The sequence below is a fragment of the Eupeodes corollae genome, chromosome 1, assembly GCF_945859685.1.
Source record: "Eupeodes corollae chromosome 1, idEupCoro1.1, whole genome shotgun sequence".
NCBI classification, from domain to species: domain Eukaryota; kingdom Metazoa; phylum Arthropoda; class Insecta; order Diptera; family Syrphidae; genus Eupeodes; species Eupeodes corollae.
This window is the reverse complement of record NC_079147.1, coordinates 161,686,517-161,700,851: the sequence shown is the minus strand read 5'-3', so window position 1 is coordinate 161,700,851 and position 14,335 is coordinate 161,686,517. Positions and strand designations below refer to the sequence as shown.

General features: G+C 31.0%; 1 protein-coding gene across 1 annotated transcript in view; it reads left to right on the top strand.

The window, feature by feature from the left end:
• Positions 1-442: 442 nt before the first annotated feature.
• LOC129954073 (protein tipE) overlaps positions 443-14,335 on the top strand; it is a 181,265-nt gene continuing 167,372 nt past the window's right edge. Inside the window, exon 1 of the mRNA XM_056067727.1 lies at positions 443-1,219. Within this exon, the coding sequence (XP_055923702.1) occupies positions 447-1,219 (773 nt within the window). The 5' untranslated portion in view covers positions 443-446. The remainder of the gene's footprint in view (positions 1,220-14,335) is intronic.

Here is a 14,335-nt window from a genome sequence, read left to right as displayed (position 1 = left end):
TTTTCTTCTTGTTCATCAGCAGCATCATCCTTGTATGTCATTATTCTAGTAGTTCTAGCAGTTTACCTTTGCAACAACAACAGTACGACCACCACCGCAACAGCTACGAACAGAAAAAGAAACAGCAACAAACCCAATACAACCAGCAGTTATTGCTGCCACTGCCTCATCAAAAGAGGAACCTTTACCACCACCTCAGAAGCAGTAGCAGTAGCAGGAGGAGCAGAAGCAGCACCATCGACAACAGAGCACTACCACCATCAGGGGAGCAAAAAACAACGACGAAGGAGCATCCTCATCCTCATCCTTATCAACATCTTGCTCTTGTTCTTGGTCTTCTTCGTCGGTGTCGTTGTCGTTGTCGTTGTTGTTTTCGTTTTCGTTGTCGGTGTTGTAGTCTTGTGTGGGGTGGTGTGGGTCGTCCGGTCTGCTAGATTTTGACAATAATGAGGAGTGGCAGTTCGGAATTATTACTCGAACAGCAACAACAAGAGCTACGGTTACGTAAAAAACGAGAACTGGCTCCGAAAAAGAAAAATGGTAATCGTCGTTTTCGGTCGTGGCGTGAACGTGTTAAATTTTACGGGACATCGACATTGGCCTTCTTTTCGGTAACAGCTGGTGCGTCGCTGCTGTTCTTGGTGCCACTTTATGTTGATCCAGCGATATCGACAATAAGCCACGACTTCATCGATTCACCAACTCTCTGTACGACTGTGCGTCGCGAAGATCTAATCGGCATCTTCAATTGCTCATGGAGCTCATGCCGCGAAGGTTGCACTTCGGATTTGTATAAGTGTGTTCATATATATGTGACGTTTATCGAGCAAAACATCACCATACCGGAAAATATGACCGATTTTAGTAATTTTACCGCCGAAATGGAGCAATCGGCCGAAGCGACACTCCTTGTGAATATCAAGGGCTGCGGTTATCCGCCCACAGTGACGTGCAAGGACTTCAATGGATTTTATGGTCTCGAAGGGGCCATTTATCCATGTTATTATTCGCGAAAGAATAAAACAGTTGTATTGACGTCCTATAATCACGAGGATCAGGTCCAGGTGATAGTGAATTTTTTTTTCGTGCCATTTATTGTTACTGTTGTGTCGTCAATAGCCCTCTGCATAATGCATTGTGATTGTACGTGTAAAAAGGACCGCAGCCATCGGCGGAATCGTCAACCGCAATGTAGGAGACCAAGAATTGAAAACTTAAGGTATGTACCTACTACTATTCTAGTTCCACCTACGTCCTACATGCATATATTTTGTTTGTGCGGTTTAATTGTTTTTGTTGAAATTTTGAAATGTTGAAATTTTTGAAACACGCGAATGTTTGTTTAGTCACTTGATAAAGATAAATGTCTCTGAGGCTCTGAGGGTAGCCATCATAATGGCCTTTATATATTTTTGTGAATGTCGCAGTGGAAAGAAATAATAAACTTTTGTTTTGTTCATAAGTGAGTGGATTCCATTAGTGTAATTTGTTTTTGTTCATATCTTATGCGAAGCATATACAAATGTTTCACAAGGTGATTATTTGACTTTTCTACGCTTTGTACATTTGTGTGTCAAGTTTAATGCAATACACTTTTATTTTGTTTACTTATTTATCCAAACTTTATTCTTATATTTGTCAAGTGAATTGAAGCTTGAAATGGGATAAGAAAAATTAATATAATTAATAATTTATTAATTAAAAGAAATTCGATTCAAAACTGAAGTTTGTATTTTTTTAATTGCTACTACTTTGAAAAAAAAAGAATATACAAAAACAAAATAAGACATTTTAATGAAAGATAGATAATTTTAATTCATTAAAAACCATAAATAATAATTTAAAATAGAAAAAAAAACTTACAAGCATGGCACTAGAGCCGTCTGCCGAATATTATCAAGACATTTATATTGAGAAAAAAGTGTACAATTATGGAATATAACATAAATAACATTAAATAAATAATATTTCAAAAATGTGATCAACTTTTTAAATGTTGTTTTGTTTAAGTGGCAAAGCAATTTAAAGAAGAAAAAGAATAGTTAACAATAAATATGTGTTACAATGAAAAAAAAAAAAAAACAATTAACAATTAGGTACTTTAAATTATTACCCGTGTTTTGTTGGAAAATCTATCAACATAATTGTAAGAATAACAAAAACAATATCTATGGTATAAATACTAGCGATACAAATTAGAGTAGATTTTTACTACGGATGGTTTTTTGACATTTATACGAGTCTTGAATGGATCTTATGTGATTTCGTTCTCAAACGTTGGTACGATTGATATTGCATTTGTATCTCGATGGCTGTGTTCGTTAAGTTGTTGTGCATTTGGAATCATGTGTTTTCCATTGGGGAACAAATCAATCAGTTACTGTTGATATTATTTAGTTTCGTTAACGAAAATGGACTAACTGGGCTTATTTTGCAAGAGAAAACAGTAGAAAAGATAATTAAGCTTTGCTATGGTTCCAGCAAAGGTTTATCTCAGTTTAGATTAGATGGTTGTATTCGACCGCACAAGAAGATTTAAAAATGATTAAGTATAATAGCACTTTCTAAAATGCAAATGGTATTTTGATGTTTGTAATGATGTTGCAAGTGAGATAGTTTGATTCGTGTTAAACATTCAAGAACTGAATAGTTCAGAAACATATAAGAATATGTGGCCGCGCGTCAAGGATAAAGGATCAGATTAGTAAAAAAAATGATCATCTGAAATTTTCGAGCGCGTAAGATTAAGGTAGGGTAAGTTAGTTATATGCTAAAAAGTGTATATTCCACTAATCTGACAATTTTCGATTGACGATAAGAATTAAGCGGGTTACAAACTTGTAAAAAAAACGTCATCTTGACTTTCTCGAGTATGGCTGAATTTTTTTTATTTTGAAGGTAATAATTCAACGTTCACAAATAATATATAATCTGACGATTTCTGTTAGCCGAAGTGAGGGGAGGGGCAATTAAAAAAAATTTGTATTTAAAATGAAAAAAAATAATTAAAAAATAACGGTGATACTTACAATTAAGATTCATACATTTTTTTAGAGCCAATAATCTGTTTTATTAGCCAGTTTTTAATTTAAGTCAGAACTATGCGTAGTTTTTCAAAAATTTAATTTTAAACTCCAAGGTGCAATATGTGCAAGGTGGGGAGGGTGAAAGGCGGGATGGATGCAGGATGGGGTGCATGCAAAGTTTCTTTTGCATTTAAATAAGCTGGATTTAAGAAAAATTAATTTATCTCAAATACTTAAGCTAGGAAAAAATAATAATAATAATTAAAAAAAAAGAGGCTGGGATGCGACCCACACTGATAACTTCCCATCCCGTCTGTCGATTTGTCTTGCTTCAAAGTTTGTCTATATGTACTCGTACCAATTTTTACCAAATTTGCGTGCTATTTTTTGTAGATTTTTTTAATGAAAAAACGGACTGTTGATTTTTATATACAAATTACTGAATATTGAAAACAATATTTTCCGTGAAATAAAATAAGTTTGAAGCCAATTTTTTTAATTTTTGAAAAGCTATTTGCGCCGAAAGTAAATTTTTACCAAGTTTTAGTAGGTATTGTTATTTTTTAGAGTTTTATTTTTTGTAAAAAAACTGTCTATTCGAATTTTTTAAAAATTTTACCAAATGTTGAAAACAATATTTCTTATAAGATAAAATTAGTTTGAAGCCAATATTTAAAATTTTTGAAGAGATATTTGAGTCGAAAATCAATTTTTACGAACTTTCGTTAATTTTTTTTTCGGTTTTTAATTTTTTGTACAAAAACTGTCAAATCGATTTTTTTCAAACTTTAACTGAATGTTGACAACAAGATGTTTTGAGAGATAAAAGTAAATTAAAGCCAATATCTCAAAGTTTTGAAAAGATATTTGAGTCGAAAATTAATTTTTACCAACTTTTATACATTTTTTTTTAGGTTTTTATTTTTTGTAAAAAAAACTTTTGATTAGATTTTTCTCAAAATTTTATCAGATGTCAAAAACATTATTCGTCGTTGCACAAAACTGTTTTAGAGATGAAATCATATTTCAGTCGTAAAATTTTGGATGTTACACATTTTTTTTTTTTACTTTTTTTGATTTATAAAAAAACCGTTATATTGATTTTTTTCAAAAAATATACCTGTTTTGTATCACGTTACAATATATTATATAAAATTTAATTCAAGTCTCTAGCGTTTTTGGTTCGTAAGATATTTAGGGTTAACCACAATTTTCACCTTTTTTTCAAACTGCTATGGTAAAAAAACCACCCACGCAATTTTCTTGAGAGCCCTTTCTGCATCTTTCTGCCTTATTATCTGTATAACAAAATTTATTTGAAGTCGATATCTCTTCTGGTTCTTGAGCTATGGACGACGAAAAAAACGTCGCGAACGTACGGACGTACGGACGTACAAACGTACGTACACACGCACGCACAGACATCTTTCTTAAAATCTTTTATTTCGACTCTAGGGACCTTGAAACGTCGAGAAATGTCAAAATTTTCAATTTGACAAATCGGACCCATTACAATAACTTCCTATGGGAAGTTAAAAAAATCTTTCCATTGTCAGATTAGGCGAATCCCGCGAGTTAGGGTCACATCCAAATCGTCAGATTATTACATATGAGCCTACTTTTAGGTTCACTTAACATCCCTTTAGAAAATCTGACGCGCTCGGCAACATTTTTTGTTTACCGTTTTCAAGCCTTACGTACGACCACCCCCATCATGGAAACGGTCAGATTAACATACGTATATTTTCAAAAATACCTAGAACATGGATGCTATTAATATCTGACGCGCTCGAGTATGTCCATGCAACTGTTTTTTTTTACATTTTTGAAAACTTATAGCCGCTCCCCCCACCGATGAAAGTGTATATATGATTTAACATTTTTTTGTTCTTATCATTTAAGCTTCGCAATCCAATAGGTCTCTTTGACGCTCGAGTAAATCCCGATTTAGCATCCTGGGCTCCCCTACTATAATGCATTATCCGTAAAACCAACCAATCCACACAGGTTTTTCTTCACAAATACAAAACTTTCTTCAATTTGTGTGTTTTTTTATCATTATTCTGACAGATCTTCTTTCAGTTGTACCAATTTTTAAATACAAAAATCCGCACTTATTGATCAATATATATAAGTGGAAAGTTTTCAGTTTTAGTTTAGTTAAAACTGAGAAAGGCGAACTCTAAGAGGTTTAAGTTATTGAATGTTGGGGTTTTTATTTTAGCTAAAACAAAACTTTTTTCTTTTTTTATTTAAGTTGATATTTCAAAACAGAGTGAAATAAGAATTTCTGTATATATCTGCATGGGAGACATAGCGTACCAGTAATTTGCAACAATACTTTTCGTTCAACACAAGTAAATATTCTTCCTACGAAAAGAAGCTTTTATCAAAATGAAGTCTACGGATTTCTTGTAAAATAGGACAAGTTTCTAAAAAATTGTAAACATCTTCGTTTTTGTTTGATTGTCAGAGTGAACAAATTGCATCTATATCAGTTCTATGTGGCCTGTAGTTGAGCTCAAGAGTTTCAGTCCGTATTTTGAATATAAAACTTGTATCAGAAGCAGAAAGGTCCTGCCTAAAATTGTTAAAATCACCCAAAGTCAAATTAAGACGGCTATATGTTGCTCTCGAAAGTGATTCCCTAGCCCTTTCGAGATTAATAAAAAGTATCTTTGAAAATTGGTATCCATACACTTGCTTCCAATAACAAAAGCAACTGTTCACGGTAGCCTCAAAAACCTTAAATTTCGATGCATGGTCCACGAAGCTACTTGTAAAAAAATGTGACCATATCGAATTTATAGCTGATTTGGCTAGCACCAGTTTCTATTTAATATGATTTTTGATGTTCAAATTATGACTGATATTTATACCTACTCGCTGACAACTTCAATAGTGATACCATCTAATGTCCAATTTCGTACATTATTATCTAAACGGTTTTGAGGTTTAAAAATCATAATTTTAGATTTAGAAATGTTGATTTTGAGATCCCACGAATCGCAATATTGTCTAAGTTTATTTATCTGAAGCTGCAATGTCACTGGGTTATCAGAGAACACCACCAGGTTATCAGCATAAAGCAAAATCTTCAAAGATAAATCGCCATAGTTGACACCTCCCTGTAATTTATTTCAACTCATTATACAACCTTTGGGAACACCTGCTTCGCTATTAAAGGATTTTGACATAGATATACCATTACAAACCATTGCAGACGTGTTTAATAAAAGTGGTTCATAAATCCGAATTAATTTGGTTGATAGACCATTACTGCTAGTTTATATAAAAGTGATCTTCTGGTGATGGTATCAACCAGACTGAAATTGACTTATCAAATTATTTATTTCAATCCAATTCACAAGCCTAACGTACAACATTTGTGCAAACAGTTTTCTTATTGAGAAAATATTGTATCCAAACGAAAGTAGCTCGAAAATTTTTCTTCTGTAAACATTTAAACAGCACACGCTCGAGAAATTCAGGAGTTAAATTCTTATAGAATTCGATGGGAATGCCATCCAAACCCGCTGCTTTGTTATTTTTCATTCTGCTTAGAGATGCCAACATCTCAACTATAATAAAAGGAGAGTCTAGCTCATCGATTGAAACATTTTGCAGGGAAAAATTGATGATATTCTGGTCAGGATCTGGCAGTAGTAAACCTTCAAAGTACGAGTATGTGGCCAGGTCGTCAACACTAATACTCAAAGACGATAGCTTGCTGCGACCTCCCAAAATCGGTACATTGTATCAGTCTACAAGTTTTCCAGCCGCTTTGATTAAGTATAATTGCTCTACACAAATCTTTTTATATTTTATTCTGCTCAAGGTAATTTTCTTTGTGATTTTCTTAAGGAAAAGACTTTTCCCTACATTTCTTACATGCATCGTCATACTACTTCGATTTTGGCATCAGTGTTGCATTTATTTGTCAAGTGAATTGAAGCTTTAAATGGGAAAAGAAAAATTAATATATTTTGTTTAGTGAGTGGTGGAAAATGTAATTTATTAATTTTATTAACAGAAATTCGATTCAAAACTCAAATTTGTTATTTTTGAATTGTTACTAGTTTGAAAAAAAAAGAATATACATAAACAAATTAAATATTTTAACAAGCGATGCATGTGAACAATAATTTCAAGCAATAAAATCAGTCGAAATTGAACCGTTTTCGAGAAAATTATAAAACAGAGGCTGAGTGCGACTTACATTGATGACTCTCCATCCGTGCCTGTCTGTCGATTTTTTCAAAACTACAAAATTATTAACAACAATTTTTTGTGTATGATACAAAAATTTAAAGTAAATATCTTCCTTTGTTCTCATAATACTTGAGCCAAAAACAATTTCTTATCAGTTGTTTTAAATTACACTATATCAAAAAATTGTTCGTACAATACAGTTCGTACTCCCGCTTCTAGAAATGCTAATCAGTATACCCTCGAGCCCAACTTCGTTCGTACTGTCAAATACAGAGATTCGTTCTTTAGCCGCACTACGCGAATGTGAAATGCCTTACCATACTCTGTCTTTCCTAGTCATTGCACAAATTCAGGAATTCAAAACCAATGTGCACCGACATCTCCTTTTAAACCCTCTCTCCTCTTCCTAGTGCTCACACTCTGTCTGCATAATAAGGGTAATAATATCCCCTTGAGTGTGTGTTTATTATAAAAAAAAGAGGCTGGGATGCGACCCACACTGATCACTTCCCATCCCGTCTGTCGATTTGTCTTGCTTAAAAGTTTGTCTATATGTACTCGTATCAATTTTTACCAAATTTGCGTACTATTTTTTGTAGATTTTTTTTGAATGAATAAACGGACTGTTGGATATTATATAAAAATTACGGAATATCGAAAACAATATTTTCTGTGAAATAAAATAAGTTTGAAGCCAATATTTTTAATTTTTGAAAAGCTATTTGTGTCGAAAATCAATTTTTACCAACTTTTGTTAAATTTTTTTAGGTTTTTAATTTTTTGTATAAAAACTGTCAATTCGATTTTTTTCCAAATTTTACTGAATGTTAACAACAATATTTTTTAAAAGATAAAAGTAGTTTAAAGCCAATATCTACAATTTTTGAAAAGATATTTGAGTCGAAAATCAATTTTTACCAACTATTGTACATTTTTTTAGGTTTTTATTTGTTGTTAAAAAAAGCTGTCAATTCGATTTTTCTCAAAATTTTTCCTAATGTTGAAAACAATGTTTTTTATAAGTAAAAATTAGTAAGAAGCTTTTATATCAAATTTTTGAAAAGATATTTGAGTCGAAAATCATTTTTTACCAACTTTTGTTAATTTTTGTTCGGTTTTTAATCCTTTGCAAGAAAACTGTCGAGTTGATTTTTTTTAAAAATTTCACTGAATGTTGACAAAAATATTTTTTGAAAGATAAAAGTAAATAAAAGCCAATATCTCAAAGTTTTGAAAAGATATTTGAGTGGAAAATAAATTTTTACCAACTTTTATTAATTTTTTTTAGGTTTTTATATTTTGTGAAAAAATTGTCAATTCGATTTTTCTCAACATTTTTCAAAATGTTGAAAATAATATTTCTTATAAGAAAAAATAAGTTTGCAACCTAAATTTCAAGTTTTTGAAAAGATATTTGAATTGATATTCAATTTTTACCAACTTTAAGTAATGTTTTTTTTAGATTTTTATTTTTTATAAAAAAAACTGTCAATTCGATTTTTTTCAAAATTTTATCAGATGTCAAAAACATTATTCTTCGTTGCACAAAATTGTTTTGGAGATGAAATCATATTTTAGTCGTAAAATTTTGGAGGTGACAATTTTTTTTTTCAGTTTTTTTTTATTTATAGAAAAAACCGTTAAATGGATTTTTTTCAAAAAAATATACACGTTACATTTTATTATATAAAATTTAATTCAAGTCTCTAGCGTTTTTTGTTCGTAAGATTTTTGGGTTAACTAAAATTTTCACCTTTTTTTCAAACTGCTATGGTAAAAAAACCACCCACGCAATTTTCTTGAGAGCCCTTTCTGCATCTTTCTGCTTTATTATCTGTATAACAAAATTTATTTGAAGTCGATATCTCTTCTGGTTCTTGAGCTATGGACGACGAAAAAAAACGTCGCGAACATACGGACGTACGAACGTACGTACACATGCACGCACCGACATCTTTCTAAAAATCTCTTATTTCGACTCTAGGGACCTTGAAACGTCGAGAAATGCCAAAATTTTCAATTTGACAAATCCGACCCATTACAATAACTTTCTATGGGAAGTTAATAAATTAGTACAAACTTTATGAAGCAACAATGCAACAACTAAGGCGCTGGCTTTCCATTGTTGTTTCTATAAAAACTAAATTTCCCACACCATTGGACCCCATAGCTCCCCAGACCATAACATTTCCGCCTCCATGTTTCATTGTTGATTGCAAATTCTTCACATCTAATACTGTGTTTGGTTTCCTCCACACAAATCTGCAACCGTCCGACCCAAAGACATTAAACTTGCTCTCGTCAAGGTGTTACACATTCTTCCAAAAATCATCTGGTTTCGAAACGTTTGCATTCGGATAGTTCAAGCGTTTTGAAAAGTTTCCTATTGAAAAATAGAGTTTTTTTGGACCGTGTGATCATTATACCCCTTCGAATGCAGAAAGTTTCGAACAGTTTGAGGGTTAAACGATATTCCATCATTTGCTTGAATGTCAGCAGCTATTTAAGGAGCACTTAACATGGGATCAGTCTTTACCAGTCTTTCAATTTTTCGTTATATGTGAGCGTCTAGTATTTTTTGTTTACCTCTTCCTGGCGCCACTTCAAAGCTTTTATTTTTCAAATAATTTTTTAATGCATTTTGAACTATAGACCGTGGTCTACCAATAATTGGCGATATCTCAGCATAACTTTTTCCGTCGTTTCTTATTTTAAAAATCAGTTTTCTTACTTTAAGAGGTACTTTTTTATGAGAAGCCTCCATTTTCAAAATAAACTTCGCAAACTTAAAAAAAACACAATTGAAAAGATCAATACACCACGGCATGGCATACTGAGTCTTGATCTCTCAATATCATTACAGTACACAATTTACATTTCAAAAAGAACCGGTATTTCCATTTTGTTAGAGAAGAGAGCAGTGTACGAACATTTGTTTGATTTACGAGCAATTTTTTGACATTCCTGGCAAAATTCCACAAACGGTAAAAAAAACCAAGAGGCAAAGCTCGAACATTTTGTTGCATTTAATATTATACATTATAATTTTATCAAATGAAGTCAATAAGCTCACATTTGTGGTAGGAAGTTCATAGTGTAAGGGACACCCATTTATTTTCAATTGCTGTACGTGCAATTTTTTGATGTAGTGTAGATCTTTCGAAAACCGATTTTTTTACAGTTTTCATATTTTTAACTTCCCATAGGAAGTTAAGGTCCGATTTGTCAAATTGAAAATTTTGACATTTCTCGACGTTTTAAGTTTCCTAGAGTCGAAATAAAAGATTTTTAGAAAGATGTAGGTGCGTGCATGTGTACGTACGTTCGTACGTCCGTAGGTTGGCGACATTTTGTTCGTCATCCATAAATAAATTTTGTTATACAGATGATAATCAGAAATACTCCATTACCAAGATCGGAATCTCAGACTGACATTTCGGTTTGCCTACAAGCTAAGGACACATTAAATGTGAGAAAGTGTGCGTGAAATGATGCAAAAACAAAACACATTCTCACATTTAGTGTTCCGGCCCATCAAAATGCTTCATTATAGTCTGCAAGCACCATCTAAATGCTTTATTTTGAATGTTTTATGGCCTTGTTCAAAAGCTAAACAATCGTAACCAACAGAATCTGAAGTGCTGACATGGTCTTAAATTGGAAGATTTGTATAGCTTTTTAATTTCAATCTAAATAAATGTTGTTAATTACCAAATACGTATTTAATGATTTATTAGTGCTGGTTTTTATTTACTTAAATAATTTGCGAACGCAATATGAGCTGCAACTGGTTAAGTATATTTGGAAATTGACAAAAGTGTAACACAATACTTTGTAAAACGACAAAACCGACAATTTTTTCAGGTGTAGTTGGCTTAGAGCATTTTTTGGCGAAGTTAGAAGTTCAGGTGGAAACAATAGGCGGATGCCTCCGTATTTCTTTGTACAGAATATGCTAGCATACATGTGAAGTTCCATTGCCAACTTTAGCTAGTTTAGATTCCTCAATTAAATTAGTATTTTCATCATTTAAGCAGTTCGATAATTGCAAAACCAAATTTTAGTTTTGTTTGTTGCAGGAATATTCCTGAAAATTTCTTTTTGAGGGACTATGTTAGAGTTAGAATTTCGTTTGTAGTTAGATTTTGAAATACAAATTTGAGGTAACCATGTTTTAAAAATAAGTTGCTTTGTGTAAAGCATTTTTATTATATAGCAGCACTTTTATTAAACATACCCTTTAAACAATAATAAGTTAACTTGAACTTTGGTAACTAAACATATGTACGGAATGAATGAAAATTATATTTTGCGTTAAGTTGTGAGAATTTACTAAAAAAACTGTTTTACGTCAACAATAAAAATTAATGTCGATTATTTGATCAATTAAATGAGTTGTACATGAATTTAGAACGATTTTTTCACGTTTTCATTTTGTGATATATGTCAAAATTATAAATGGAGTATTTTTGATAATAATGCAGAAACATGCAGAAAGGGCTCTCAAGAAAATGGGTGTTTTTTTTACCATAGTATATAAAAAAAAGGTGAACATTTTGCTTAACTCTAAATGTCCCATGAACCAAAAACGCTAGAGACTTGGATCCAATTTTATATAATACATTGTAACGTGATACTAAACAAGTATATTTTTTTGAAAAAAAAATCCAATAAACGTTTTTTTTTTAAATTAAAAAATCTGGAAAAAAAAATTTGTCACCTCGAAAATTTTACGAAAAAAAAAATGATTTCATCTCCAAAACAATTTTGTGCAACGAAAAATAACGTTTTTAACATTTAATAAGATTTTGAGAAAAATCAAAGTGACAGTTTTTTTTACAAAAAATAAAAACATAGACAAAATAATTAATAAAAGTTGGTAAACATTGAATATTGACTCAAATATTTTTTCAAAACTTTAAGATTATGGCTTGCAGCTAATTTTAACTTACAAGAAATGTTGTTTTCAAAATTTGGAACAATTCTGAGAAAAATCGAATTGACAGCTTTTTTACGAAAAATAAAAATCTAAAAAAAATTAATAAAACTTAGTAAAAATTGATTTTCGACTCAAATATCTTTTCAAAACTTTAAGATATTGGATTTATCTTTCTTTTAAAAAAACATTGCTGCCAATATTCAGTATAATTTTGAGAACAATATGACTGACAGTTTTCTTACAAAAAATAAAAACCTAAAAAAAAACAATATTAAAACTTGGACAAAATTTACTTTCGACTCAAATAGCTTTTCAAAAATTAAAAAAATTTTCTTCAAACAACAAAAAATATTACGCAAATTTGGTAAAAACTCATGTTCGGTTCTTGATATCTCTCAAATTAATTTCATTCATCCCATTTGTAAAAATTTAAGAAATGCTAATTAAATTGTTAAACATTTGATTTCGACTAAAAATAAATTTAACAGAACTACATTTTCAAACTAAACTATTTCTTTATATGAAAAATATTGCTGGTAATTTTAAACTTTTTAAGAATAATTCAACTAAGAACCCAACCCAACAAACTTTTAAACAAGACAAACCGACAGACGGGATGGAAAGTTATCAGTGTGAGTCGCATTCCAGGTCGAAAAACGATTTTTAACAATTGTAGACACATTTTTAAAAGATTTCATATCTTAAAAAAAAAGATAGGATTTCTTCTGTTTTTACTAAATTTTAGTACTGTTTTTTTTAGATTTTTATTATTTGTAAGAAAAACTGTTGCTTAGATTTTCTATGTCAAAATTTAACAAGATGTCAAAAACGTTATTTTTCGTCGCATACAATTATTCCGAAAGTAATATCATTTCGTGGCCATAGCTTCGTTGAATTGTCATGCCAAAGGTCTTGAGTTTAAGCCCTGAGTTTGCCATCTAAAGTTTTTTTTAACGGGTACTACTTTTCCAAGGAATTGGAAAATTCTCCAAGATTAATTCTTGTCATGAAATGTGGTTTTTCGAATAAGCCGTTTGGAGCCGGCTGAAAACTGTAGGTCCCTTCCATCCCTGAGAACATTACTCGAACACAGGAATTGTTAAGAGTTGTAAATCACTAGGATTTAGTTCTCAAAGGAGTGGTGCGCCACCTAATTTATTAACTTCCCATTGGAAGTTATTGTAATGGGTCCGATTTGTCAAATTGAAATATTTGACATCTCTCGACGTTTCAAGGTCCCCAGAGTCGTAATAAAAGATTTTTAGAAAGATGTCTGTGCGTCCGTACGTTCGCTACGTTTTTTTCGTCGTCCATAGCTCAAGAACCAGAAGAGATATCGACTTCAAATAAGTTTTGTTATACAGATAATAAAGCAGAAAGATGCAGAAAGGGCTCTCAAGAAAATTGCGTGGGTGGTTTTTTTACCATAGCAGTTTGAAAAAAAGGTTAACCCTAAATATCGTACGAACCAAAAACGCTAGAGACTTGAATTAAATTTTATATAATATATTGTAACGTCATACCAAACAGGTATATTTTTTGAAAAAAATCAATACAACGTTTTTTTTTATAAATCAATAAAACTGAAAAAAAAAATTTGTCACCTCCAAAATTTTACGACTGAAACATGATTTCATGTCTTAAACAATTTAGTGCAAAGAAGAATAATGTTTTTGATATCTGATAAAATTTTGAGAAAAAACGAATTGACAGTTTAAAAAAAAAATAAAAACCTAAAAAAAATGTATAAAAGTTGGTAAAAAGTGATTTTCGACTCAAATATCTTTTCAAAACTTTGAGATATTGGCTTTAATTTACTTTTATCGTTCAAAAAATCTTGTTGTCAACATTCGATTAAAATTTGAAAAAAAATCGAATTGACAGTTTTTCTTACAAAAAATTAAAAACCGAAAAACAAATTAACAAAAGTTGGTAAAAAATGATTTTCGACTCAAATATCTCTTCAAAATTTTTAAATATTAGCTTCAAACTAATTTTATCTTATAAAAAATATTGTTTTCAACATTTGGTAAAAGTTTCAAAAAATTCGAAATTTTTTTTCTTACAAAAAATAAAACTCTAAAAAAAATTAATAAAAGTTGCAAAAATTGGTTTTCGACTCAAATATCTTTTCAAAAATTTAAGATAATAGCTTTTA